Below are 27,185 nucleotides of genomic sequence, written 5' to 3' on the forward strand. Positions count from 1 at the left end.
TTTCCCCCAGCACCTCTGGAGCCTCCCACAAAGTCTGCCCTGGGCAGGAGCCTATCTGTGGAGGGGCAGCAGTGGGAGCACAACCTGGAGGGCATGGTGGGTGTGAGCCTATGTCCTGGTGGCAGTGGGTGGCTGCTCAGGGATGGTATTGGCTCTGGACAGTCCCCCGACCCCAAAGGCATGAGGGTGGTTTGGTGTCTCCCCATCACCTGAGATCAGAGGAGCTTTGGGGTGATCAGGGACCCGCTGTGGTGTGAAGGATGAGAGCACCTATTGGTGTAGGGACCTGGTGGGCACGTACCACTCACCCTCACAGGTGAGTAAGCACAGGGCAGTCACCCAGCAGGCTGGTCCCTGCACCCTACATACCTTTGGGTGCCACACAGCAGAGTTGGGGAGCCACTCACCCTCACTGCAGGGCAGCAGAGCAAGGATTCACATGGTGCAAGATGGGTGTGAGGGAGCTGCTGTTGCCTCCTCGACTGTGCAGCCCCAGCACGCAGGAATGGCTGGGAATTTGCTCGGCTGGGCTGAGGGTTCCAGGCTGGGAGCCAGAAAGGGGCTTTTGGGGATTTTTCAATTCTCTCTTCTCTAGGTTGTGCTCAGGCTGCTGTGTGCCATGACAAACCCTGTGTGGCCGTCGCATGACCCACCTGCAAAAGTCCCAATACACAGAGAGGTTTCTTGCTCCCTCTGGGATGCCCCCGAGCCCCAGTCTCCTGTCCCTGGCTGTGGTTCTGACCCCTATCACTCAAAGGGCAGTGGGGCTTTGAGGGTGCTGTGCTGCTATCCTGGCCCTGGTTTGCTCCTGTTCCACAGAGCAGGAATGGTTTTATCGACTGCAGCAGCTTGTTCAGTCCATGCAGCTCCCAACACACTCTGGCTGGCAGGTGCAGGGTGTTCCCAGCTGAGCCGCGGGGCTTTTCCCTTCCCTCTGCCTGGCTCTTCTGGAAGCCAAACTGACACCATCTCCCTGGGGTGTTTGGCCAGGAGTGTCAGGGATCAGCAGCGGGGCTCCCATAGTGCTCTTGGGCCACGCTCAGGGTCTGTAATGTGTGCAAGTGGCTGACAGGATATTCTGTGAGTTTTGAGATGCACAAGCAACTCTGGGTGCCCTGAAAAAGTCTGAATCTGGGCTGGAATTTTTGGGTTTAAAGCCCTCAGCCTTTGCCAGGGCATGCCAAATTAGAAGTGGTTTGGGTGATTGGGGTGTTGTGAGTAGAGATTTAACTTCTGCTTTCCCCTTCAGGGTCCCAGGCTTCTCCGTGCTCCACTCCTCTGATTTAGCTGAGTTTCTTGGTCTTTGGGATGGGGTCCATTCACAGCATTGGGAAAAGCAGGTTTTGTTCAAATCCCAGATCTCTTCCTCTGCGCATTCCCAAACTTGTTCCCTGCTCCCACACCTGACTGCTGCCAAGGGTCAATGGGGGCTTCATGTCCCCTGCAACCCCTGTCCTTGCAGTGTCCCCTTTTCAAACTGAGTGTCCTTCCATGCCCTGCACAGCTAAGTGGCGGTGAGTCTGTCCCCAGAGCTGCCCCACAGCGGGGGCCACGACCCCCATTGGAAACCCCCAGCTTGGGGGTGTTCTGCTGGACCCTCACAGCCTGTCCCTGCTCTGTGCCAGGGCTTGGGCAGTGGGACCCTGCACAGTGGGGGACATGGGGGCAGGAATCTCCCCTGTGAGGCGCAGGGGGTGTTCTCAGCTTGGGCTCCTTCCAGCGCGGGGCACAGCGCCCTAGGGAGCCGAACCCACCGGCGGTTTGTCGCCTGGCCCCGGGGGTGTGAGCAGAGGAAAGTGTCCCCTTCACGAGGTGCGACCGGCACCGGGACCCCCGACGGCAGCCGGGGCTGGGGCGCTCAGGGCCGCCGTCCCGTCCGTCCCGTCCCGCCCGGCGCTGCCCCCGCCGCTCTCCCGGGGGCCTCCCGGCGGCCGCGAGGCAAAGTCCGTCCCGGCGGACGCCAAGGGCCGGGCCGGGCCGGGCCGGGCCGGGGCGGGGGCCGGAGGAGAGGCCTCGGCGCTGATTTGCATAGGGTATATTGCCTAATGGTGGCGGTCATGGCTTGGTAGAGGGCGGCCCGCGGCCCGCAGCAGCCGCGGCCGGGGCGGAGCGGGGAGGCGGGAGGCGAGCGGCGGGGCCGGGAGGATGGTGTCCCAGCTGAGCGCCCTGCAACGGGAGCTGCTGGGCGCCCTGCTCAGCTCTGGGGCTACCAAGGAGGGGCTGATCCGCGCCCTGGAGGACATGGTGCCCGCCGCCGGCTTCGGCGTCAAGCTGGAGAGCCTGCCGATGTCTCCCGGCGGGCCCCCCGACGGCAGGGCCGCCCTCCCGCCGCTGGCCAACGGGCACGGCAAGGGCAAGCTCTCGGGCGACGAGGGCTCCGAGGACGGCGACGACTTTGACACACCGCTGATCCTCCGCGAGCTGCAGTCGCTCAACACGGAGGAGGCCGTGGAGCTGCGGTCGGAGGTGGACAGGATGATCAGGTACCGGCACCGGGCGCACCCCGCGGCGCGCCGGGGTCCGTCCGCAGGCGCTCAGTCCGACGGCCCCGGCCCCAAGCGCCCTGCGCAGGGGTCGCTGCCGGTGCGTCGCACCTGGTGGTGGGTCCCGGTGCGCCCTGCCCGGTGTTTCCTACTTGGTGGCGGGTCCCGGTGCTCCCCGCCCGCCCCGTGGTCAGTCCCGGTGCTCCCTGCTCGGTGTGTCCCACCTGGTGGCGGGTCCCGGTGCTCCCGGCCCGCCCCGTGGTTAGTCCCGGTGTCGGGTCCCGCTGCTCCCTGCCCAGCGGGGCTGTGCCGCTGCCCGGCGGTGACGGGGAGCCGGGCGGGCGGGGACCCCGCGGCCGAGGGCAGCGGGCAGGGGAGGTCGGAGCTCGGTGGCCGCGTCTCCCCGCCCCATCGGGGGCTACTCGCGCGTCTCCGTGGGGCCGGAGTTGCCGGGGCCGTGGGGGCTCGGACCGGCCGCCGGCTCCGTCCCTCCGCGCCGGGAGCTCAAACATAAACCGCACCACGTGGAGCCCGGGGCGTTATTAATTTATTTCTATAAATCATCAACAGAAAGATACACAAAAGGCCGCGATCGGGGCGGCGGGTTATTCATTGTTGGGGTTGTAAAGCGGCCCGGGAAGGGGAAAGGAGGAGGGAACCCCCGACGCCGGCGGGCAGGGATCGCGGCTCCGCTGCTGCCCGTCCCGGGATGCGGCTTCGCGCTGCGCCGAGCCGGCCTGAACGGGACAGCCCCGGGGTCGGCGGGCAGCGCTGCCCCTGCCCGTGGGGTCGCGAACGGCACCGACCCACCTTTGGACCCCCGGGGAAGTGGCAGCTGGAACTTCTCTCACCATGGCGGGGATCACCCCGACAGTGTCCCGAGGCCGGTGTGAGCAGGTGGGAGTCCCACGGGGACATCCCTGTGTGCAGCGGGGGCACCTCGGGGTCCGCCAATGTGTCCCCACGCCTTGCACTGCAGTTCAGGTGCCTGTCGTGTTGCCCAGCGCACCGGGTGAGCGGAACAGATCCTGCCGACCATCTCGGCTGTGGAGTGTGCCCGTGCCCTCTGCCAGCCCGCAGAGGCCGGGATCAGCCCCGGCTCTTCCCTCTCGACACCCCTGTGCCTCAGCAATGACGTGCTCCAGTCGTGTCCCGAGGACAGATGGTGCCCTTTGGGGACGGGGCGGCATCACTCGTACCTGCCCAGGGGCTCGGCTAGAGCCCTCGGGGTGCCAAAAGGGACTCCGTGAGAGGGAGAATCTATTGCAGGCCTTTCCTGATGGGTTCCCACCCCTCCTGCGTAGCACCGTGCCCTGCACCCCGGGTGCTCCCACCTGTCCCCAGTCCCTGCTTGCTGGCTGCATCCATCCCCTGGGATGACCGTGGGGGTGCCGAGCAGGCTGAGCCCCGGGATCGCTGCAGTCCCACAGGTGTTCTGTGCAAAGTTTGCCTTTGGTGCAAACAAGAGCAGGCACATGTTCCTGAGGAGCCTTTGCAAAGAGCTCGTGTTTGCTCTAAGAGAGGCCTTTGTACTTGGAGAGGGAGTGGGTAGGGGAGCTGAGAGACACTGATTGCAGCCACTCTTGGGGGCTGAACCCCCTCTTCCCCAGTGTCCCGACCCCAGGGCTGGCTATTCCCGCATCCCTGGGGGTGCTTAGGTCTGCAGCTCTCTGGAATCGTTGTCGGGGCTTTGCTGCCCACCCACAGCATAGTGGGTGCCATAGTCCCAGTGAGTTCACCCCGGCTGGCGGCACACAGAGCCCAGACACCCCACGGCTCCCTCCCTGCTCTGTCCCACTTGCCAGGGCTTGCCCAGAACCCACTCAGGCAAATAATATATCCCGGGAGCACCCAGATTGTATCCATGGGCTGGGGACTGTGGGAAAACCACCATCCCCTCTGGGGACCCAGCAAAGCCACCCTGAAATGTGTGTGGAGCGGCGGGCGCAGCCGATTCCTTGGTGCGCAGGGAGATGCCAATCAGGGAGATCATTTCTGTAGGGAGATGGGTTTCTAATCCATCTGTATAAATTTGTGGCATATTTCTCTGAGGATGTGGAGTGTATTTACCTGGTTTCAAGGATGAAAAAGGGGTGAGTGGGTCTGGGAATCCCTGGAGAGAGGGATTTGCTCTCCACCTGCGTACGAGACTGGACAGGGAAATGGTTCTTGCTTGGTGTGCAGGCTTTGTTGGGGCTAATTTTATGTAAGAAAAACCCACCTTTCCATGGTTTTGGTGGAGAAGGATCGTGGAGCCAGGGCTGTAACTGGTTTTCCAGTATTAGGAAGCACTCCTGTGTTGGAGTTTTGATTTTTTTTTTTTTTGTATGTAAGGTCCTGGTGAAGCTTGAGCAATTAATGTTTGTTTTATTTCATTTTGGTGACAGAAAAAAGAAAAAGGGTTGGTGTTCACTTGAAAGGTTTTCCTCTCTGGCTTTTTAGGTTAACCAAAAAAGAAAGGAAAAAAAAGAGGCCAAACAAACACTCAAACTTTCATTTTGGGTCAAGTCCAAACATTTTGTTTAACATGAAACAAAATGTTTGGGTTTGGTTTCAGGTTGTTTAACCCTTTTGAATACGGTCAAGTTGATTTGTAAAGGAAAAATCAGTGCTCGGAAATTAAGAGGTGAATAATTGTTTTGAAAGTGTAAGTGTGAAATGCGCTGGGAATGTCAAGCTGAAGCCTTTCTTAAAATAATAAAATTGAGGGAAATTCAAGGACTTTTGTTCTAAATCTCACATTTTTTTTTCAGCCAAAATGCCGCCAAATTTTATTTGAATTCTGAACTCCCATCTGTAACCCCCGAATCACTCATTTGACATTTTCCAAGTGTGCTCTGTTGCACCAGCTCACGGTTTCACTCTGGGAAAATGCCTCCCTGGGCTCAACTGTGAACTAAACCACTCGTAGAAATTATAATGACCTCTGTTTCATTAACTTATTATTAATCAGTAATTAGTGGGATCAGTTAGCTGACATGAACTGCTTGTGACAAAGGTCCGTGCGAGCCCCTCGGCTTGAGCACAGCAGAGCGGCTTTGCCCGGCATCGTTGGGAAGGACATTTTCTCTACATCTTCTTCTTGTTTCCCACCTTCTGCTGGGTACCAGCACCACGTAGAGGACCCCCATATACAGTGGGGTGCCCCTGCCAGGAGGATGCAGGGTTGGGCACAGGCTCACCGTCTCCAGGAAGGTTCTGTGGCTCCTTCCCGGAGTGTGACAAAGCCTCGGCTGGCTCTGCTCTGGTACTTGTGCTGTGGATCCAACCAGATTTGTTTTCATGCTGCATTCAGGACAAAAAGTAAGAAATCTACTTGGTGGTGGTTTTTGGTTTTTTTCACTTGACAAGTTGAAGGATCCAAACTAAGTATTGAATTGGGAAAGCAGCCGGATGGTTGTTCCAAGCGTGGCGTTGGGGTATCGCATTATTTGAGTGCACGACTGTGACCGGGTTTGGACTTACAATGATTTTTCAGCACTAAAATGCTTCCTTTTAACCCAGAACAAACCTGAAGGTCCAAGATACAGCACAGATGTGTTGGCCTGTTCCTCTGCCATTGCATTGGGCTTCTGATAGAGCTAAAGACCATGGACAGCATTTGGATTTTGGGCTGTAATTTTACTTGCTCCCTAAACTGATGTCAGCTACCCCCGGGACATCAAAGTAATGTGATTTAGGGAAGAGTCATTTACATCTGGATCCTACAGGAGTCAAATTCAAGTGTTTTGTAATATTCAGGAATGACTTAAAATTTGGGGGAATTTGGTTTTGGTTTTGCGTTCGGAGATTTTGCTGGGGTTTTTGTGCCTGATTTGACCTTGGCTTCTCAGCCTTTCAAATGTGTCTGGTGCGTGCACTGCGCTGCCGTGGGAGTGAGGAAATTGGGTTTCTTTTAAGTGGATATTGAGATTTTTAGATCATCATCCCCATGGGAATGAAAAGGAGAAACTACAGGTGGGATCTAATGGCTGTACAGGGGTCCCTGCCAGCTGGTGGCAAGCTCTGGGGCACGGGGCACAGTGCAGGTACTGCACCTGTGAGCAGGGACAGGAAAAACAACCCCAACACCTCCAAGTGAGGGGTTTCTCTTTCATCAGAAAGGCACCAGGACAGTCTTCTCCATATCCCTATGTATGCGTGTATCCCGCTCTGTGTGCATATCTTCAAAGAGAGAAATCATGGTGAACGTAATGGCAGCAGTTCATGGACAGGTTGTGTTTCTCCTTGGAGGATCTGGAGGTGCTTCACTGCACCAATGAGACCTTGATGTGCCCCATCAGAACATCAGGATCCTCTTTGCTTCTCCCTCCCTGGGTGAACAGCTTGGCTGGCACCCCCCGGGTGGCTGTGACCCCTGTGAGTCCCCATCCTGCCAGCCCTGGGGCGGGACTGGGCTGTTTTGGGGAACTGAGGAAAAACACTCAAGGGATCTTGTGTCCTTCTGAGACAGTTTTAATAATAGTAATAGTAGTAATAATAGTAATAATAGGTTTCCATCGTGGGAAGAAGCAAGTATTGGGCACTTTTCCCCATTCAGCAGAGATTAACCCTTGGTTTCCCTCCCCGCAGTGACGACCCATGGCGGGCAGCGAAGATGATCAAGGGGTACATGCAGCAGCACAACATCCCGCAGCGGGAGGTGGTGGATGTCACTGGCCTCAACCAGTCACACCTCTCCCAGCACCTCAACAAGGGCACCCCCATGAAGACCCAGAAAAGAGCTGCCCTGTACGCGTGGTACGTCCGCAAGCAGCGGGAGATCCTCCGGCGTAAGTACCCACGGCGGCGCTCGCCCATCGGGGCTGGTGGGGGGAGAGCAGTCCCTGTGTCCTGGTCCTGCCAGTGGGTACCCGCACGGCCCCCAGACTCCAGCTGTGTGGCCTCTCCCAAAAGAGTTCGATAAGTAAAATGTATTTAAGGTGCAGGAAAACTGGGTGAGAGCCCCTCTTGGTGACAGGGACACCGTGGGGTTCCATCCACGGAGCTGAGTTTCTGAGTATTTATATTTTTTAGAGCTGAGAAAGCAATTAATGGTGACACAATTAGGTGCCTTTCCCACCTCTGCCCCTTTTTCCTTGCTCTTTCTCAAACGGCTTGTTTTCTGCAATTAAAGGCAAAAAAATGTAAAGAAAGAGAAAAGGAAAAACCCTAAATTGCTCCTGTCTGTAGCAGCTTTCGGGGCAGCTTGTGGTGTTTAAAATGCAGATGATTTTGACCAAGTGCACAGACTATCCCTTTGTGCTCCTCTCCTGTGGTCCCCTGCCACAGGGTCTGTCCCATTGCACTCCCGTTTTTGGGTAGTTTGGGGCACTGACACCCCCTCAGTAAGGGCTCTGCCTCCCTCCTCCAAAAGGATGCAAATATCCAGCAGACGGGAAGTGCAGAAAAGTGTTTAGCACTGAATACCATTGCTCTGAAAACACACCTTGAGACGTTAGAGCAAACACAGCCTGCTCCAGCCTTGCCCTGCATTTCCCCCCCCCTCCCCGTCACAGGGGAAAAAGCCATTATAAAAAGAGGGAGAATTCCCCTGCAAAACTGGGAATAATAAAACCCTCCCATTAATCTCCCTTTACTGCCGCGGTGACAAGCGCCGCGGCTGAGGCGGCCACCGAAGGTCACCTCTAGTGCTGCCTGCCCCGGGCATGGGACTGGGTCCCACTGTGCTGGGATGGGAGTGGGAGCCAGAGGGGAGCTCTGGGTGAGCAGAGTGGCACCCTCTTGGGGGGGCTTTGCAGTCGTCCTGCCCAGCTCCTCGTTTGCAAAAACCCTCCTGAAACAAGTGCAGGTTGGCATGGCCCCTGCCCATGAATATGCACAGACATACACATGCCCTGCACATGCCTCCCCATTAAACAGGGATGGCAGTAGGCTGGCCCTTTCCTGGAGTGGGTGGCAGGGACCACTGGACTTGCTCCAAAGCTTGCCGTGGGCTTGGGGTGCTGCGGGAGGGGATGTGGGGGGGCCATCTCCGTGCGGGAGAGTCACTCCGAGCGGCAGCTACAGGCCAGCTCACGTCTGCTCCTTTCTCTTTCAGAGTTCAACCAGACAGTCCAGGGTTGTGGAAATATGACAGACAAAGGCAGTCAGGATCAGCTGCTGTTTCTCTTTCCAGAGTTCAATCAGCAGAACCAGGGGGCTGTCCAGCTTGATGATGCCTGCTCTGAAACACCCAGCAAGAAGATGCGTCGCAATCGGTTCAAGTGGGGGCCAGCCTCACAGCAAATCTTGTACCAAGCCTACGAACGCCAAAAGAACCCCAGCAAGGAGGAGCGGGAGAGTCTGGTGGAAGAGTGCAACAGGTACCAGCTGCCCTGCACCACCACCTCACCTGCCCAACAGCCTTCCTTCCAAAAACTGAATGCGATGCTGGGCTCCTGGCTCACTACCCTGGCTGCTGGCTCATGGCATGGCTTTGCTGAGCTGTCTGGCCCCTTCTTGCCTTGTTTTCCCCCTCTGGGTGTTGTCTGGGGCTGCACAAGCTCCGTGCTGGGGCAGGAGTGCAATGGGGATGCTACAGGGGTAAAACAAGGATACTGCCAGGATGATGCAGGGATGCGATGGGGGTGCTGTAGGGATGCAGTGGGGATGGGTGCAGGGATGCCACAGGAATGCTGTAGCATTCCAGCAATGTCAGAGGGAGCGGGGATGGCTTTTATAGCATGGATGCAGTCATGGAATGAGCAGCCAGATTTGCCTGTCAACCCAAGTCTCCTGCTTCCCCCCAGCAGCACCCTTGTTCCAACATGTCCCCTTGCATGTGCAGGGCCGAGTGTCTGCAGCGAGGAGTGTCCCCCTCCAAGGCACACGGGCTCGGCTCCAACCTGGTGACGGAGGTCCGTGTCTACAACTGGTTTGCCAACCGGCGGAAGGAGGAGGCTTTCCGCCAGAAGCTGGCCATGGACGCCTACAGCTCAGGCCAGCCCCCACACAGCATGAACCTGCTGTTGTCCCACGGCTCCCCCCACCACAACCAGCCCAGCGCTTCCCCTCCCAGCAAAATGCCAGGTAAGCCCTCGCTGAGGGTGCTTGGATGGTGGTGACAGAACAGGCTCCTGTTTTGGCTGGGGGCAGAGGTGCTGAGCCCATGGGGCCATGCATGGGTAGCCTTGAGGAGGGGGAAGGTGGTCACCCTGGTCCTTGCTGCAGCCTCAGTGAGGGATGGTGATGTGGAGAGGAGCACGTGCTGTCGTGCTGTTGCTTCAGTGTTATGACTGAGCAAGCCACGTGGTGAGGGCTGGATTTCCGTTGTGCTGAGGATAAATCAGTGTTTGCTTGGTTGGTTTGACTTGTCGGAGTTCCAGTATGGGCTCGGCTGGGCAGGAGGAGGCTGTGCCTGGCAGGGCAGGAAGAGCTGCTCTGTGCCTGGTGTACCAATGCTGGGGTTGTGAGGTACAGCCCAATGGGGAGTGTGTTTTTGGCGGTGCTCAGGAAATTCTGCAAAGCCCATAGGAAGGAAGGTGTGTCAGTGTGTCCTGGCCTCACAGCAGGGCTGGAGATAGCCCAGGCTGGATGGATGATTCTGCCCTGCCACTGTGCCAGAGCGGAGTGAAGTGGATAAAGGAAGCTGCTGGGGCTTGCAGGGTTCACCCCCAGCCTCCATCTCTCCACACCACAGTCCAGCTCCACTGTGCTTAGCAAGGAGCCGGCTGGGCAGAGCAGACCCGCTGAAAACTCCGGGGGGATTTAAGCAGGAGATAGTGCCGTAGTGAGGGGGCTGCGTGCCCGGGAAGGCTCATCAGGGCGGGCAGGGGCGAAAGGGAGAACAATGCCCGTTGTCCCTTACCTGCCCTCTGCAGCCAGTGGCCAGCCCCCGGCAGGCGCGACAGGGTGCTGCGGGGTCAGCGTGGGGCTGTGTCCCCATCACCCTGCATCCTCCTCGAACACAGCACCGGCACTGGCACAGCCCGGCCGAGGAGGCTGAAACCAGTCACCTCCTGGAAATGACCCTGCCTGGCTCGTTACACACACCCAGCTCGTTACAAAGGCAAATCAAAAGGAACCCGTGTGGCGGAGAGTCCCTGCGGGAAGGGCAAGGTGCCTGCGGAGAGGAGGAGCAGGGCTGGGGAAGCTGCCGATGCATGGCTGGACATCAGTCCTTGGGCGCTGCAGACGAGGGCAGCCCCCCGAGTGGTACCCAGGGATGTGGCAGCCCCCCGAGTGGTACCCGGGGATGTGGCAGCCCCGGGTGGATGGGCAGCACTCATCCCAGCTCCCAGTCGTGGGAGGGACAGGCAGCATCCTGTGCCTGACATCTGTGACCCGTTCCCGGGTACCGCTCTCCCCATAGGGTCGGCCAGCGGTGACCAAAATGTGACCCTACCCCAGGAATGCCCTGCACAATGGCGGGGACAGGGAGGACGTTTGCCCTCCTGTCACCGGCTGATTGCTTACAAGGTGCCCTACAAGCACATTGTCAGCAGAATCAGCTGTTTTCGGTGTCGCGGCGGGCTGTACAATGCCCCACCAGCATGCAGCCCCGCATTGTCACGGCGTTGTCCCCCCGTGCATGCTTAATTGACAATTAAGCCGGGGCTTTGAACGAATCCCGCCGCCTTTGATGTGCCCCCGGGCTGCCAGCACACATGGGGCACCCCCCGAGAGCTTTTGTTTTCTTCTATTAGGGGACAGCAATTACTGTAACCGCGGGCATTTATCTCGGGGCTGGAGGGCCGTTAAGCCCCAACCTTTATTTTCCCGTCGGAGCGGTGCCAGCAGGAGCCGGTCCCGGCTATAGGGCCGCTGACAGCCCATTCGGAGGGGCTTTGAGCAGGGCAGGAGTGATGGCTGCAGAGAAGGGCCCCTCCGGAGGGTCAGGAGGGCTTGGCTGTGGGAATTGCTTGGTGGTCGGTGCTCGAGTCCATCGGCCTTGCTGAGGAGGAGGAGATGGCCATGGCGAGGGCCAACATAGGGTTTTAGAGCTGGTTTGGGGCATACAGGCAGGGATGGAGCTCAGCTATAATTGCTTCATGTTCTCTTGGACCAAGCCTTGCAGCTTGAAACTCCCAAAACACCGCTGGGTCCACTGCTGCTCATCCAAAAGATGTTTTGGGGAGCCGCTCCTGGTGGGGCACAGGCAGTGCTGGTGGAGCCATCCCCACTGCCTGGCTGACCCCATCCCAGCTGTCCATGCTGGGATTTGAACTGTCCTTGCCCTGCGTGCGGCGGCGTCTGGAGCACTCAATGCCTTAACAGCTTAATGACGGTGCTGGGACACTGCCCGTGCCCTGCCCCTGCCTGTCCCCGTCCCCGCCGTGACGTCCCCCGGCAGGATACGGTGGGGCAGGGACATGGGGCAGCTGAAAACTGCTCCCGTGCCCGTGGACAAAGAGGGATCGCCTCTCCTCAGGACTTTGTCAATGGAGTCTTGCAAAAGGGCGTAATGACAGCGGGGCAGGAATGAGAGCTGTAAAAATCAAACATCCTCTGGCCTCTTCTTGGGGACTCATCTGTCAAGCTCCGAGCTGTAGTTTTTAACTACTTGGAGGTAAATACTTTCTATCTTAAAGGTAAAGCCTTTCTATCTTGGAGGCTCCTCTCAGAGGCTGGACTTTTCCCTTACTCTGGGTTTTATCAGCGATCTTGGTTCCCTGTTTGATTTGAAGGTCACTCGGGGCTTTATCTTGGTGCCATGCTGTAGACTCTGGCTTATGCCATTTTTATCTTCAAGAGCCCTGAAGACAATCGGAGCATTGATGAGATTAGGTGACGCACCACCTGCCTGCCGGCCGCCCCCCACTCCCACCCTGCATACAAAGAGCCACCCTGGCCCCATGGCCGGAGGTCACAGCATCACCTCCAGCCTGTCCTGGGGGGCTCTGTACCCATAGAAGTTTGGGGTGTCCATCCATCCATCCATCCATCCATCCATCCATCCATCCATCCATCCATCCATCCTTCCCTTCTTCCCTCCCTCCCTCCCTCCCTCCCTCCCTCCCTCCCACCCTCCCTCCCTCCCTCCCTCCCTCCCTCCGTACCCGCCCTGCAAATATTAGAGTAGCAGAGCAATATCAAAGCAATCATTTATATATGCATGTGTGTATTATATATATTTAGATGGAAATAACATAAAAAATATCTCAGTCCCACCTCCAAGCTGCTTCTGAAAACCAAAAGGGCAATTTAAGTGCTTTAACTTTTCCTCAAAGAGAAGCCCATCAATAAACCTGCAGTCCAGGACTACCCCCGTTTATACCTGGATCCTTCCTGGTGTTCCTTGGGGTACGTGCTGGTTCTGATTGAGGACCCGGTGCCAGCGGTTGTAATATTTTACTGTCGGGCACATTGTGGGGCTCGGTGGGTACAGTGCACTGTTAGGAGCTTTTCCCGGTTTTATGGGGGTAATTAGAACTTTATGACAGCAGCAAAATGGGAGGGTCCAGTCCCCATAAACGGGTTTATAATGGATATAAACTATGCACCTCTGTAACTGAGCAAGATTAACACTTTAGAGACAATTTGAGTGGCAGCTCAAAAATCAGAGCTGCCCTCAGCACTGTCTGGACCCGGATTTGGGAGGGTGAAACTGTCCCATCAGTGACCTGGCTGTCTATAGTGTCAATGGGTGGAGCATCACTGAGTCCAGCATGACCCCAAAAATTATACTTAGCCTTTCTGCCCACACTTTTGCACCCTGGTCTATGTCAGCAGCTGCATTCCTGCAGAGTCAGGGCTAAATCCCCTCTGACATTTTGGGATTTGTCTTGGGGTCAGGCATTGCTGGTGATGTGCAGGACATTGACAAAGCTCTGGACAGAAATGCAGCCTGGAGCTGGGGGAAGTGGCAGAGGGTGCTGCCAGAGGTCGGGATGTGCCGTGGGGTGGTGGCAGGGAAAGACAGATAAAAGTACATTGAGTTTTTGTTTTAAAAAGTCAGTTTACTTATATCTATGACTTAAAGCAGAGCAGAACCAAGCTGCTTCACTGCTTGTGCCTGCCAAAGGCACAGGACCGGTGTGTTCCGAGAAAATGGCACAAGGGCTGTGATGAAAGTGATAAAGAGATCGATTGTTGCCCTAAACTCCCCCATTGTCCTCCCAGGTTGGGTCAGGGGTGGTGGGGCTGGCTGTGGAAAGCTGTGGGTGCACAGGACCTCCCTGCCCTGGGGGCTGTCACACTGCCCATCCCTGTTGGTGGGGTTAAGGCTACGGGAGCCGGACCCTGCAGCTTGTCTGGAACAGGGGAAAGCAGTAAAGCATTTCACGGGCTGTGCAGCTCAGGGGTCACACAATGGCTGGGTCCCATAAACAGACTTTTATATTATGGCTGTAGCTCCAGTAAAGAAAAAAGCCTTAAGGCGGGCAGGCTCCACAGCCAGACCCGTTTCTGGTGATCCCCATCCAGACTTCTCTTCTGAGCAGCTGCGGGGAGAGGCTGAGGGGAAGTAAATCGCTTTACACAAGGGTTGCTTCCAGCTGTGGAGGCACAGGAGAGCAGCAGGAGATGGTGTCGGGCTCTGATGACTGTCTGAGCACCAGCTCATAAACCCTGGACCCCAAGGCCCTCAGCTCTCTCCAGGAGAAATCCTTCAGTCAGGTGCAAGCAGCTGGAGCTGTCCCTGTGCATTCCCCCTGGCTGTGGGGGTCCTCTGTGGGGGTCCCAGAGGTTGTGCTTCAGGGGGAAGGCTGGATCTCAGGGCTTGGTGGCCCCTGCAATGGCAGAGTGTGTCGAGAAGCGTTTGCTGGGGAAGACTGGATGTCTTGGTTTCATTTTGGTACCATTGTCAGGGAGCTCTGTCTGTCACAGCAGTGACAACAGCAACAATGCCCTGGTGCTGGTTTCCTGATATTAATTATCTGATCTGCCCAAATCCAACCTAACCCTGGGGGCATAATAATAGCATAAATAATAGCACCCATCCCATTCTAGGTATGGGAAAAACGCAAGACAGGATAGTTGATAGCTTCCTAAAGGAAGCGTTGGCAGAGCCTTTTCCTTCCCAGCAAGCCGGTTCTGGGAAGACTTGGGTGCTTAAAGACTTGGGGGACTCAGAAGCCCCTCACCAGCACAGCCCCTGCCTCCACGAGAGTGGGGTCCTTATGGGGCTGAATGGTGTCACAAGCTGTCACCGGCCCCAGAGCCCAACCTCGCACTCCTTGGGAGAGTTAAACTTCATCAAGACTTGGAGTCTTCAGCGTTTTTATCTTGAGACCCAAAGTCTCAGTCTCCACACTATCTGAGAATCTCGGTGTTGGTTATTGTTCCTCAAACAATCAAAGTCTCCTTCTTGGGATTGCAAGGAAAAGCTTGAAAATCAGCTTTTACTCTCTTGTATGTTTTAAAGGCAACTTCATAACTTTGGCTGCCTTGACTCATGAGTTACAACATCCTCAGTTGAATATGGCATGATTTTGGGTTTAAAGTAGGTTTTTATTTTGTTCTTACTGAACCCCAAAGAGTTTGAAGGCAGCAGAAACTCTGATTTCCTTTCCAAGAGGAGGTGCCTTTGCTCTTGTCTATCTTCCAGATCGCACCCAGAAGAAAGGGCTTTATTTTATCTCCCCTCCCATTGTTTAACCAGCGCCGCGGGATCCCGGGCCCGGCAGCTGAAGCACCCTCTGCACGAGGCCGGGGCCACGGGAAGAATGTGTGTGACAGTGCCCTGGTTGAGTAATGTTTACCCTGTTCGTGGCAGGGACGTCCACTTGGGCCAGCAAATATCCACCTGCCAGAGGACATTCTTTTATTATCAGGGATAAAGGGGTTTGCTGGGAAATGATCAGGAACCAGACATCTTGGGGAGATTCCTATCTGTGGGATGTGTTTAACCAGCTGATGGGGAATATTCGGAGGCAATTATGGGGTGACTTTGCTGTGGTTTTGGTGGAGGGTGTGGTGTGCTTGGGCAGATGCTTTTGGAGCTGGTGGAAAGCTCCTTGGCTCCACTTATTGTTTCTTTCCTTTTCCTTGGTTCAGAGTTTAGTTTTAGGGTAGCCCTTAGAGCATCCTTCACCAAGCTAGCCACCATCAGCTCTTCCCCTCAGGCTCCTGGGAGAAGAGCATCTCAAAATCCCAGGAGGGAGATGCTTTACAGGGGTGGATTTTGCGTCTGGGATTGTCCATGCTGGGCTGGAACAGCCAACATGCCACCAGCAGTGTCCACAGGCTGAACCTCCGTGGCTGACAGTCATTCTGGGGAGCTGTCCCCAACCACCCTGTGCAGTGGCTGGGGGTTATGGGTGGATGATGCTCATGGTGGTCTCAGTTGGGAAGGTGGGCTTTGCCATGGTTTTCTTTCCCAGGAGAGCTGTGCGCTGTCTGTCCATCATCCACCACTTCGATCCCAGGGCAGTTCAGTGAACCTGGCTGGGAGCACTCCTCCTAATAAATGGCTTTTCACCATAGTTGTCAAGGCAGCCCCGTAAAAGACGCTTTTGTTTCCCATGGGTTTTCCTCGGTTAATTATTTGTGATCTGTAGATGCCTTTCCATGACACATGGCTGATCATATGGTTATCAGTGCAGAGTGCTTTAGCCAAATTAAATGTATTTATATAGAAGACCTGTGCTCGAGCCAGATTTCCCTTCTGGGTGATGGTGGGCTGGGGTCTGATTGGGGGGTTGGTGTGTGTCTGGTTTTTCTGCCTTCCTACAGTGACCTGTTAATCATACACTTGTGGAGCGGGTGTCAGGAGGGAATTGGATGCAGAATGGCCTGAGGAAACTGCAAGATGGGCAGTTGGGATGGCCAGGGGCTGCCAGGAGCCAGGAGAGCCTCCCAGAGGAATGAGCTGGAGGGTGCAGAGTCACTCTCCACAGTTCAGGGTCCCTAGCCCTGTGTCCAGGAGTGTGGGGACATCACGGGGATTTGCATGATGAGTGCAGACTATGCAAATGAAAGCACAAATGTGCGGATGGGTGTTGGGATGCTGGCCCAGGTTGGGCTCTCTTTCCCACTTGTGGAATCAGGACCTGTGGGCAGTGTGGGATTGCAGCCTTGGTGGGCATTGAGCATCCCTCACCTTGCTGTGGTTTCAGGAGATGGGGTCTGGGAGAAGCCGGGAAGCAGCACTGGAGGAAGTGGCACACTTTTTGGCACTCTTGCTCTTTGTTTTAATTCAAGGGTGTAATTTAGGAGTTTGCGCATCTTCATCCTTGTGCCACACAAGTTGCAGGAGAGCTGGAGGGTCCCCCTTGCAGGGGACCTTTCAGAGGGGGTCAGCACAGCCGGGGTATCTCTCCAGTGCCCATGGATGATGCCAACACCGGGCGGTGTTTTGCAGGGGTCCGGTACAGCCAGGCGGCGAGCAGTGAGTCGGCGTCCTCGGGGGCCATCAGCCACCACGGCAGCGGTGCCATGGTCACCACCAGCCAGGCGGTCCTGCAGCAGGTCTCCCCGGCCAGCTTGGACCCAGGCCACGGTTTGCTCTCGCCCGACGGTAAAATGGTGAGTACACCTGGCCCATTGTGGCGGCGGCGCTGATAAGATAAGAGGGCCCAGCAGGCAAAGCAAACACGCTTTCCCCGGGTTTCACACGCGGCCCATGCTGAACAATGGGGCATTGTGGGGGCTGTGGGTGACGACTGTCCCCGCCGCCCACCTCAAAGGCGGCGCTCGGCCCCACACTCTCGGCGGGACACAGCGTGTTTTCCGTGTTCTCCGAGCACAGCCCATACGTCTGGCAGAGCCCCGCGCGGGTCATTGATCGCATGCCCCGCGGATTGAACGCCCTGGGTGGATCACTGTTTGCTTTCTCCTGCCAATGACATGGTATTGATAAAATGCTCATTCATTATTTTTTCCTTAAGCCCTCCCGGGTTTGGGATTTAGCTGGGGAAGCGCTTTCCTTGCAAACAGAGAACTTCTTGTCCCAGGGCATCATGCAGGGGACTGAAGCCACTAGTGCTGTCTCTGGCTCTGGGGCTCCAGCCTCTCCTCATTCCCTTCCCCATGTCCTCAAGGCTCTGCTGCAGGGGCTTTGCTGGGCCAAGCTGCAAACATCAGCATGGCAGGAGTGGAGATAGGACATCAGCATCCCTGTGGTGATGGGCACCTTCCCATGCCAGTGCTTGCAGGGCTATGGCAGGGCTGGGCTGGGTTTCCAACACCCAAGTACTTGGGCTGCCCCTTCCTTTGGGTGTCTGGTTGGTGCAAAGCCTTTTGGAGGAGTGGGTGAAGGAGCAGGGCAAGGAGGGGGTACCAGGGTTGGGTTCAGGACAGAATGGGATGTGATAGGAGAGCACAGCCCATCCCTGGAGCAGGCTGGCAGAGGTTTGCGTGCAGCTGCTGCTTTTCCGGGAGGAGGTGGTTTTCCTGCTGAAGAAATCGAAAGTCAAACATGGCACTGGGTGACGGGGCCAAGTCGACTCTTCCTCAGTTTTCACTTCCATTTTCAAAGGGTTGGCACTCCTGGGCCATCGAGTTGGTCTCCTGGCACTGTTGTAGAAGGGCTCATTGTGCCCTCCCTTAGCTATGGCACCATTTCATTTTGCCTTTCCTTCTGGCTGGTGAGGGTCTCTGTGCAGCCCCTTGGACTATGACACTGGCCCTGCAAAGCCAAGTCTCCCCCACCAAGCTGGGGGGACATTTCAGAGTGAAACCACAGCCCCCCAGCTCAGTCCCTCTGCCCCAGCGCGCCCATATCACCCCAGGGGTGTGTTGAGCCTCATAACCCTCAGCCTTGAAGTCATAAAATGAATCAAGGGTAAAGGTGCTGGTGGCAGCAGCACCACGTGGCGGGGGTGGGGGTCCCCGAGGACCGAGGCAATGCTGAACTTGGTGGCAGAGGTTGTCAACACCCACCTGCCAGTTCCTGGGATCTGGGGGAGGGACCCCTAGAAGGGGCTGGGCAGCATGACAGCAGGAAAAGGAGCAGATTAAACTGGGAAAAAACACTTGGTAAAGCGCAGCAGGCACTGGCATGGGACAGGAGCAGCCCTGCTGAGTTATCCCTGCGGCGCAGACACTGCCCAGCCCGTCAGGGACCGGCAGGACCACGGCACAGTGCAGCTCTGCCAGCTTATCTCTGATCTGCCTAGCAGGCAGGGCTAGCTAGTGCTTGCAAGTGATTTAATAGAAATATGCTGTAGGCTGTGGTTTCTAGTAAGTAAACATGTGCCTTTAATGCCCCACATGAAACAAGGAGCTGCCAAGGAAGTTGCTGTGTCTTTTAGGAAAGAGCATTACTGAGGCTCCAGAAATCTTTGGTGGCTCACTCTTTCATGCTCCAGTGTTTCCCTTAGCTATGCTGATGCCAGAGGGTTTTCCCCCCAGAGTCCCATGTCTGGAGGATCTTTTCCAGTCATGCACAATCCAGGTGCAGTGCTCTGGGGCTAAACACTCTGTGAAAGGAGCTTGGGCTGCAGGCAAGCAGCATGTGCTTGCCTTGAGCTGTTTGACTTGTGCAGCCGAGTGTGGTGTAACCCGGCCTTGAAGAGACTTTGAAAGTGGAAAATACCGGATCAGGAAATATGAGTCACTCCTGGGCTTTGGAATTTATTGATGGATTTGTTTCAATTGCTATCTCCAACTCACATGTGCAAAATAAACAAGGTGCTTGGAACCAGTGTCCAGAAATGTCACCTGAAGGGCCACAGGAGTGGCTCCAAGTCAGGATCGAGGTCGCTCAGTGCGAGAGGGCTAACGAGAGGGATTAAAAGAAGGTGCAGCAATTAAATAATTAAGGCACTTAGCCCCCATTGGTCCTGGGGACCAGCTCGAGTCCTCACAGCACACACTAAATGCCTTTTTGTGTCTGATCCCTAAACCTTGGCCCGAAATCCCAGGCACAGGCTCTGGCTGAGTGTGCTTGCCCCATCTCACCACTATCCTGCCTATCTGCCAGACTGATGACAGGTCAACACCATGAGGCCCTTTTTATCTGCATTTTGTCTCTTTTCTTCACCTCCCCGAGTTTCTGTGTCCCACTTTCCCCTACGAGTGTGACAGAAGTTAATGAGTGTTGAGAGTCCTCAGTTGTCCTCAAAGGCCAGAGCTTGGACTTGGGGGACAAAATGGCAAAGGCTCAGGATGTGCTATGTCCTGGTGCTCTGGTGGAGCTGAAAGCTAGTGCCAGGAAAGTCCTTCCGTGCTACTGCTTTGCTATTTATTAACATGAAGTTGAGGTGCCACAGCTGGGATTGTGCACCCTGGGGTGTTGGGGGCTGTGCGCGCTCACCTCTTGGGAGGGGGCTTTGCTGATCCCCCCCAGGGTCCCTGCTGAAGTGAAGGAGGAAGCACCCCCTTGTCTGTGCTCTGACGGTGCCTGTCATCCCTTGCTCTCTGGCAGATCTCCGTTTCAGGGGGTGGGCTGCCCCCAGTGAGCACCCTGACCAACATCCACAGCTTGTCCCACCACAACCCGCAGCAATCCCAGAACCTCATCATGACGCCGCTCTCAGGAGTCATGGCCATCGCACAGAGTAAGTGCACCCCAAGCTCCCCTCCATCCCCCTCTCCTATGATGGGGAGGGGGGCACCGCCTGTTCCTGCCAGCACTGACATCCCTGTTCTGCTCTCTCCCTCCTCCCAGGCCTGAACACCTCACAGGCGCAGAGTGTGCCTGTTATCAACAGCGTTGCCGGCAGCTTGGCAGCTCTGCAGCCGGTCCAGTTCTCCCAGCAGCTCCACAGCCCACACCAGCAGCCGCTGATGCAGCAGTCACCTGGCCACATGACACAGCAGCCCTTCATGGCCACTGTGACCCAGCTGCAGAACTCACACAGTAAGGGTCAGGGGGGAGCTCTGAAGGGCCCTAAAAATGAATTCACATGGAAAATCAGCTTGTGCTCTCCTTCTGCTTTGCCCTGCTCAAGCTGGTACCCTTGGCTGCTGCCCATGTCCTGTGGGTACCAGCCCCTGAGATGCTCATTAATGCAGGGTGTCCATATCCACCCTCATCCTCTCCTTCTCCCACACCATCCATCTGGTCCAGCCACAGCCCTTCAGTCCCCACCCTTTCCCTGGGTGAGTTGCTACCTGGGTGAGCTGCTACCTGAGAATGCAGTGGTTTGGAAGCAAGCATTGGGTTCTTCCTGTGGCTTGTTTTATCTCATCCATGTCTCCATGATGCCAGTTCCTGCACAGAATCCCTGGATCTGCTGTAGCACAGCGCTCAGCTGTTCTGCCCTGGTGTGAGGGCTGTGGGTGGCTGTTCCCTGACTTGTCTCCCTCCTCTCTGCAGTGTATGCACACAAGCAGGAGCCTCCCCAGTATTCCCACACCTCCCGCTTCCCCTCGGCGATGGTGGTGACGGATACCAGCAGCATCAGCACACTCACCAATATGTCTTCCAGTAAGCAGGTAATGGCCCCGCAGAGGTGGCTGAGGTGGAGCAGGGTGGGTATGGGAAGGTGGAATGAAGCTTTTCCCCCTCTGGATATGGGACTGGAGGTTGAAGTAGCAGAGACCCCGTCCTGCTGCCAGTGCTGCATCTGCATGGACATCTAAGGATGAGCCCTTGGTGCTGAGAACCTCATCCCAGACCCTTCACAGGCTCCAAAAAACCTGCTTGCTAGTGGCATGATGGGGATTTAGGACTTAGTCTTAGCACCTGGTGTTACCCGCCAGGCTGCGCTCATCCCTGGGGCAATTCTGTGAGAGTGGGAGCATCCTACTGGAATACAAACTGGGCTGACAAAGTCAGACCAAGCACATTCTTCTGGCTGTGTCTAGATGGTTCAACTCTGGCTGGAGTCAAGCAGGGGAACCAAGTTCTGATGCATCCTGACTTCCCCCAGCCCCTAAACATTTATCATCTGCCTGGTGCAGGTGTAAGGCCAGACTCGTGGTTCAAATCAGGTGTGTAAGGCTCTCCCCAGACAATAGTCCCTTTCTGAGAGCCAGCTCTGGGGACTGTGGGAAATATGTGGCCCTTATTGATCGCTAGATAAATAAGAGGAAGCCTTGAACTTGCATTCAGATAAACTTTCTTACCGAGGTTTGACAGGAGACAGGAAAAAAATGCCTGCAATGACCACAGAGTAAATACAATGTGGGATTGCTGTGAGACCCCCTGCTGTGGGATCAGTGAGACCCTCCATGGGATCACTGTGAGACCTGCTGTGTGTGCCTGGCGGGGATGAAGGAAAGGGCTGGGGCTGCAAAAGGGAGACACTGGGAGAAGGGCTGCCTGGTGGTGTTTGGGGGGCTTGGAAAGGGGTGATAAATGCAACTCCCCCAGGGATCCCACGCTTTGTAGGTCTCGGGGTGAGTCAGTCAGGCACGGCCGCCCCTCAGAGCACCATTTCCTCTGCGCAGTGTTATCGGCCCATCTGCTGCGCGCTCAGCCCGAACTGCTGCTGATTAATCGTGTTCTCCTGCCTTTGATGCTGGGCTGGCCGTGGGGAGCCCTGGGCACACAGGAAATGTCCCTGGCAGGGAGATGGTGCCTGGTCATCCCCCTGCCCACCCGGTCACCCTGCCTTGACACAGCACTGCCCATGGTGGGTTTGTCCCTCCATCACGGCTGTGCACTTTAATTAAAGCAGGAGGAGGTCTCGTGGCTCAGGGGGTGGGGAGTAGGGCCAGGACCCTGCATGTGCTGTGGTGAAGGGGCACCCACCCCATGCTTTATTCCCCCTGTACATGCACAAGCACAGGATTGTCCTGCAAATGGCAGGGCAGAGCTGGTCCTTATCCCTCCACGCAAGTCGTCTCCAGAGAAGCCTCACAGCTCCCAGGTTCTCTTCTCCTGTCAGCCATTTGATGTCCAAGCTAAAGCTGGAAAAAATTATCATTGGTTATTGATTTCTTCCTCCATGATCACTGTTTTCATTAGCAAGGGGTGAATGAAGTGTGACGGAGACAGCATGGGGGTGCCTAAATGCTGCTCACCCCCTCAAAAAATGAATGTATTTGGTGATTTGCGTTTCTGACTGGGGCTGCTGGGGGCCATCCCCTGGCTCCTCCACATTTTGCCTCAGCATAAGGCAGGCACTGCTGAGCAGAAGGATCCTGGCAGTGATGGGCTCATCCAAGGTGGCCAGAGAGGGCAGGAGAGTCACTTGGATCCCAGGAAGTTGCAGTTTTGGGGGTGTAATGTGCTGGCTGACAGCTGGGTGCTGCTGGTGAGAATGCACAGGTAAACCCTGGGGGTTCACAGCCCACATGAAACCCCAAATTTGGGGGTTGTGCTGCTACTCCCTGAGCACCCCCCTCTTTGCTAGAGGCATTCTCCCATAAAGCAAATCCGCTGTCATTCCCAGAGGCAGTTCTTCACCCTGTAGTCCCCAAAACACCCTCTGTGGTGGAGGTGGCTGCTCCCAGTCCTGCTGCAGGGACAGAGGCTTGGAGGAAGGTCCCATGTCACCTCCGAGCTATCCACCTTGCATGCTGTGGATCTCTTATCAGATGTTGTTACTTAGAGCTGGAAGGGGCAAATACCTCCCTGTTCCTTTGACAACACTTGAGGCCGAGCCACCATGTTTATTACGTTGGCAAACACCTGATAGCCACGGCCGGTTCCTAATGACATGTCAGGGAGGCTCCTGGCGTCTCCTTATCTTCACCTTATGATGTTTGCTGTGCGCTCCAGCCCACAAGGTCACTCGGCCTTCAGCCCCCCACCCACCGCTGACTGAGGGGACCCCAACTGGGGGATGCTGAGGGATGGAGAAGGGGCTGCTGTGGTGGGAGGGATATGGTGGGGGGGGCTGCTCAGCACCTTCCCTGGAGGTAAGAGCCATGCTGGGGGACAACGGTGAGCCCCCGGCCGCACTCCCACTCCAGCTGAGCTCAGCCTCACGCCTGGCTGCTCTTGGCACAGTTTCCAACAGCCCAGGCACAAACAGGCCCTTTTTTATTATTTTTGGGAGTGGGTGGCAATAACTGGATTAGAAAGTGTTTTCCCACTGCCTCCCCTTCAGGGGTGTTGGGGAGGGCTTGAGGTCGAGCTGGTGTGGCACCACCGAGGTCCCAGGGAGGTACAGGAGGTGATGCCTCCAAATGCTTTGCTGTGTCCCTGCGACCCCTCCACGGTGCTACCTTCTCCTCCTCCTGCCTCCCTCCCTGCCTGCCGGTCACCGTGCCGCTCTCTCTCCTTTACCCAGTGTCCCCTGCAAGCCTGGTGATGCTCCACACCTCGCTGCTTTTGCACATAGCAACGGGATCTTATTTTCCACAACACCTCGTCGGTGAGCCGCGCACCGAGCCCGGGGAGTCTCCTGCCGGAGCAGAGCCCAGCGCCGCAGCGAGGAGCGTGACAGCCCGACCCGCGCCCGCGGCGCCCACCCGGGACCCAGCCTCTCCTTCCCTCCACGCAGTATTTCCAAGACGTGTCTTGGGGGTTATTTTTTTCTGAAGTATTCGCCTTCCAAGAGGCCGCTGGCTCTCCCGAGGAACCAGGCACGAGCTGTGCTGGGAACTGGCAGAAGGGGAAGATGGATCATATTTAAGTTGTATACTCCTCCACCCGACGGACTGAGAGGGACTGGGGTCTGTTACTTGGCGTTTGGAGGGAGGAATTGCATGTGTCGTTGAACTGAGCCAATTAAACTGTAAATATAGGTACAGTCTGCTCCAGCCTCTCCCCTCCCCACTCGTATACATAGAGATTTATATAAAAAAGAAGTAAATTTTGTCCAATGGATGTAAACTACTGTAATTAAGTGCAATTCCCCCATCTGTATATATTGGTCCCAAATCTCTTCTCTTTCTCTCTGTTTTATATTGGGATTTTTTTGGTAAAGGTCAGAGCTGAGGATGGGTTTGGTTTTATATTTTTCCATTAAATGAGTTAATTCAAATCCTGGTCCCAGGCAAGGACACCAGTCAGGCAGCACTGGGCTCTGCTTTGCAGGAGGACAGGCAGACATATGTCCCCTGCATGGTGACATCCCATGCGAAGGAAGGGCACAGGATGAACTGAGCAGAGCCCTGGCAGGACCTGGATGATCCATGCGGGGAAAACTGCCACTACAAACTGATCTCAAGGGACTTTCCTGCTTTTGGGGACTCTGGGATGGACTCTGGTGGGGTGGGGCAGGTCTCAGCAGCCTGCTGAACACATTCAGCCCTTGGAAGTGTTCAGGGTCGACAGTTTCCAGGCGAGCCTGTAGCAGTTGGTGTTACAGAGGTGAATGAGGCTGCAAGAAGTTCTGGTGGGGTCTTCCTCAAATGGCATTCAGAGACTGTCTCCCTTTTCTCATCCCTTAGGGTGCAGAAGGGGTTGGGTGCCCAGCTACTGCCTGGTCTCCTGCCCAGTAAATGGCCAGTACTGGTGGCTTCTTTCCACCTTTAGCAGTTGATGATGAGCCTTGTTGGCTCCACCCTTATCAATATACACAGTGCTCTTGTCCTCCTACTGTCCTCTCCAAAGTGCTGGATGAATGGAATATGGGCTGTGGTGTGAACACTCCAGCTGCCTGCCCAGTCTCACCTGGCAGCAGCTCCTGGATGAAAAGCTCCACAGCAAGATCTCCAGTTTGTGAATGATCCCACCTCTGCAGTGAGGGCACATCCCAGCCCCTCAAGACACATGCTGAGGACAGACACTGGAGCCCTGAAGGATTTTTGGGGCCCAAGCCCTACCTCCCAAAACCACAGAAGCTGTAAAAGGCATCATCTCCTGTCTGTGAGACATGAGCTCCTCTGTACCCCTCTCTAAATGGATCTAGTGCTCCCCAGTTGTGCTGATTTTTCATGAACTTCATGGCATGTGCCAACTCCTGAGAGGGATTTAGAGAGATGCAGAGCAGCAGAAGTGCCCATGAACTGATGACCACTGTTAAAAATAAAACATTGGATGCCTTCTTTGGGCTGAGGAAGTCTCTTTGTCTCTGTTTGTCCAATGTCCAGGGCAGTGGGACTCTCACCCTCACTGTGACTGGGAGAAGTTGCCCTATGGTGAATAAGTCATCAGGAATTGGAGACCAATATTCAGAATGATATTTAATTTAATGTATACCATAATTAAACACCATTTCTTCCAAATCCTTGCTGCTGTGTGGTCTGTAGATTCCACAGTCATCATCTGTGGTGGTTTGGCAGAGGTTGGTCCAGCAGGGACACAGCCTGGTGGCAGTAACATGTGCCCTCTGATGTCCTTTGCAATGGGACATCCCATACCTGTCTGAATGTGGGGAGTGAAGTGTTTCCTCAGGTATCAGCCAAAAATAGCAGGAGGCTCTTGAGGTGGGGAGACCTGTGTCCTCACCCTGCTAATGATGCCTTAATGATGTTACCCCTAGTCCAGCATGGTTTATTCCTCATTCTCTGCTAACTTTAGCAGCAGTGTGTTAAGCAAATCAATTAGGAACTGAGTGCCAAAGCCAAGCCCCATCCGTTTTGGATGCTGGTGGGTCAGTAAAGTACGAGGGGGAGGCACAAGGGTGTGCTCTGATGACAGAAAAGCCTTTGAAGATCTTTGACTGTGAAGAGCTAACAGGGCTGAGTGACTCAGAGCACAGCAGTGGAAAAGGTTGGAATCCTTCTGAAGATGCAGTGCAGGGCTGTGGGTTTAATCACCTTTAAAAACGGCTGGGTTTGGTTTGGCACTGATATATTTCATAAGTGTGGGATGCTGTGGGAAAGGTTCTCGGGCAGAAATCTGGTGCTCACCCTTCCAGCTGGAGCAGAACCTTCCCATGGAGTTTGTGAATTTTAGCTATCCCAGACAAAAGCTGGAAGAGGACAGGAGGCTTGAAGACTGCTCAGTCCCTTTCAAGCAGAATTGCAAAAGATGTGCTCTTTTAGCAAGAGCTGAAGATTATGTAGGTTTTATTCTGAGATTCCCTTGACACCTTCCTGCTCAGCAAGTCCTTTCCAACACATCCCAGTGCCAGGCTGAGCCCTTTTCAAATCCTGCTCCTAACTATTGCCTTCCCACCACTCAGGGGAGAAGTGACTTGGATTCTTCTACTTATGCCAACTCTGTTTTGCACTGTCAGTGGCTTGTGAAGTTAATAGGTTAAGCTTACCCCAGTTGGTGCAAACTCAGCATCAGCTTGAATTGGTCCTGCAGGGGAATGGGCAATCCAGTGAGAAGCAGGTGGATAAAGAAGGCACTAGATAACTTGGTGCAGCTGAGCTGATGCCCCAAGGGGAGCAGACTGAAAGGATGGAGCTTAGGGTGTGAAAACTAGGTGTGAAGCACTCTTGGGTAAGTGGTTCAGAGTCAGTGCTGCTCTCCAGAAAGCTCTGCAAAGAAGGTAAATGAAAACCTTGGGAAAAGCAGACTTTGAGATTTGACCCCATAAGAGAGGGAGGCGGTGAAGGAAGGGAGACTGAGCCACAAGAAAATTGGGAAATAGGGCATGGGATACATCCAAAGACATAGGTGGAGTAGGTAACTGGAGCAGAGTGTGATAAAACAGACAGGATAAAGTCAATAATGCAAGTAGAACAAATGATTAAGAGCAGATGGTAGTTTCCCAGGAGGTGTGAATTTATGAAGTTGCTGAGCAGTGTGTTGTGTGCTGTCACTCGCTCTGAATGGCAGGAGGTGGGAAGGGAGAAAGCCCAATGGATTGCTAAGGATGCTGTGGGTGCTGCACATACCTTTATAGGGAAAATGTTCCCCAATTTGGATTTAACCTCTGGCTGAGAAAACCTTTCTGGATACTAAACACCACCCAAAACTACGTTCAAGAACAGCCTCAGCAGCAGCTGTGTTGGGGCTGTCCCTTGCTCAGAGAAGCCCTGAGTGGGGTGTTTGTTCCTGCAGGTGCCCTGGTTGCTTTATTAAGTTGTTGGAAAATAGAGTCATGTCAAATCAGGCTCCTGGAAGATAGTTTTTAATCCTGTTGTTGTTGGGCACGTTGT

The 27,185-nt window shown here is 55.3% G+C and overlaps 1 protein-coding gene across 3 annotated transcripts; it reads left to right on the forward strand.

Moving 5' to 3' along the window:
- The first annotated feature begins 2,081 nt into the window (after positions 1-2,081).
- On the forward strand, positions 2,082-25,185 carry HNF1B (HNF1 homeobox B). Of its 3 annotated transcripts, none has more exons than XM_071574835.1 (9): positions 2,082-2,483; positions 7,056-7,255; positions 8,524-8,788; positions 9,253-9,494; positions 16,708-16,871; positions 19,714-19,846; positions 19,957-20,148; positions 20,608-20,726; positions 23,474-25,185. In XM_071574835.1, the coding sequence occupies exons 1-9, from the start codon at positions 2,146-2,148 to the stop codon at positions 23,492-23,494; spliced, it is 1,674 nt and encodes a 557-aa protein (XP_071430936.1). In that variant the 5' UTR covers positions 2,082-2,145; the 3' UTR covers positions 23,495-25,185. The 3 variants fall into 3 exon arrangements, with proteins under 3 accessions (XP_071430936.1, XP_071430937.1, XP_071430938.1); XM_071574836.1 differs by having other exon boundaries at positions 8,602-8,788; XM_071574837.1 differs by lacking the exon at positions 2,082-2,483 and adding an exon at positions 4,436-4,576.
- Positions 25,186-27,185: the final 2,000 nt, after the last annotated feature.

Source organism: Pithys albifrons, chromosome 21 (assembly GCF_047495875.1).
Source record: "Pithys albifrons albifrons isolate INPA30051 chromosome 21, PitAlb_v1, whole genome shotgun sequence".
Taxonomy (NCBI): Eukaryota; Metazoa; Chordata; class Aves; order Passeriformes; family Thamnophilidae; genus Pithys; species Pithys albifrons.

Bases quoted from the DNA above. Each gene is read 5' to 3' on its own strand.
- HNF1B (XM_071574835.1), top strand. From the start codon at position 2,146: ATGGTGTCCCAGCTGAGCGCCCTGCAACGGGAGCTGCTGGGCGCCCTG. The intron at 19,847-19,956 runs GTAAGTGCACCC...CCCTCCTCCCAG, and splicing joins AGTCATGGCCATCGCACAGA to GCCTGAACACCTCACAGGCG. The intron at 20,149-20,607 runs GTAAGGGTCAGG...TCCTCTCTGCAG, and splicing joins CCAGCTGCAGAACTCACACA to TGTATGCACACAAGCAGGAG.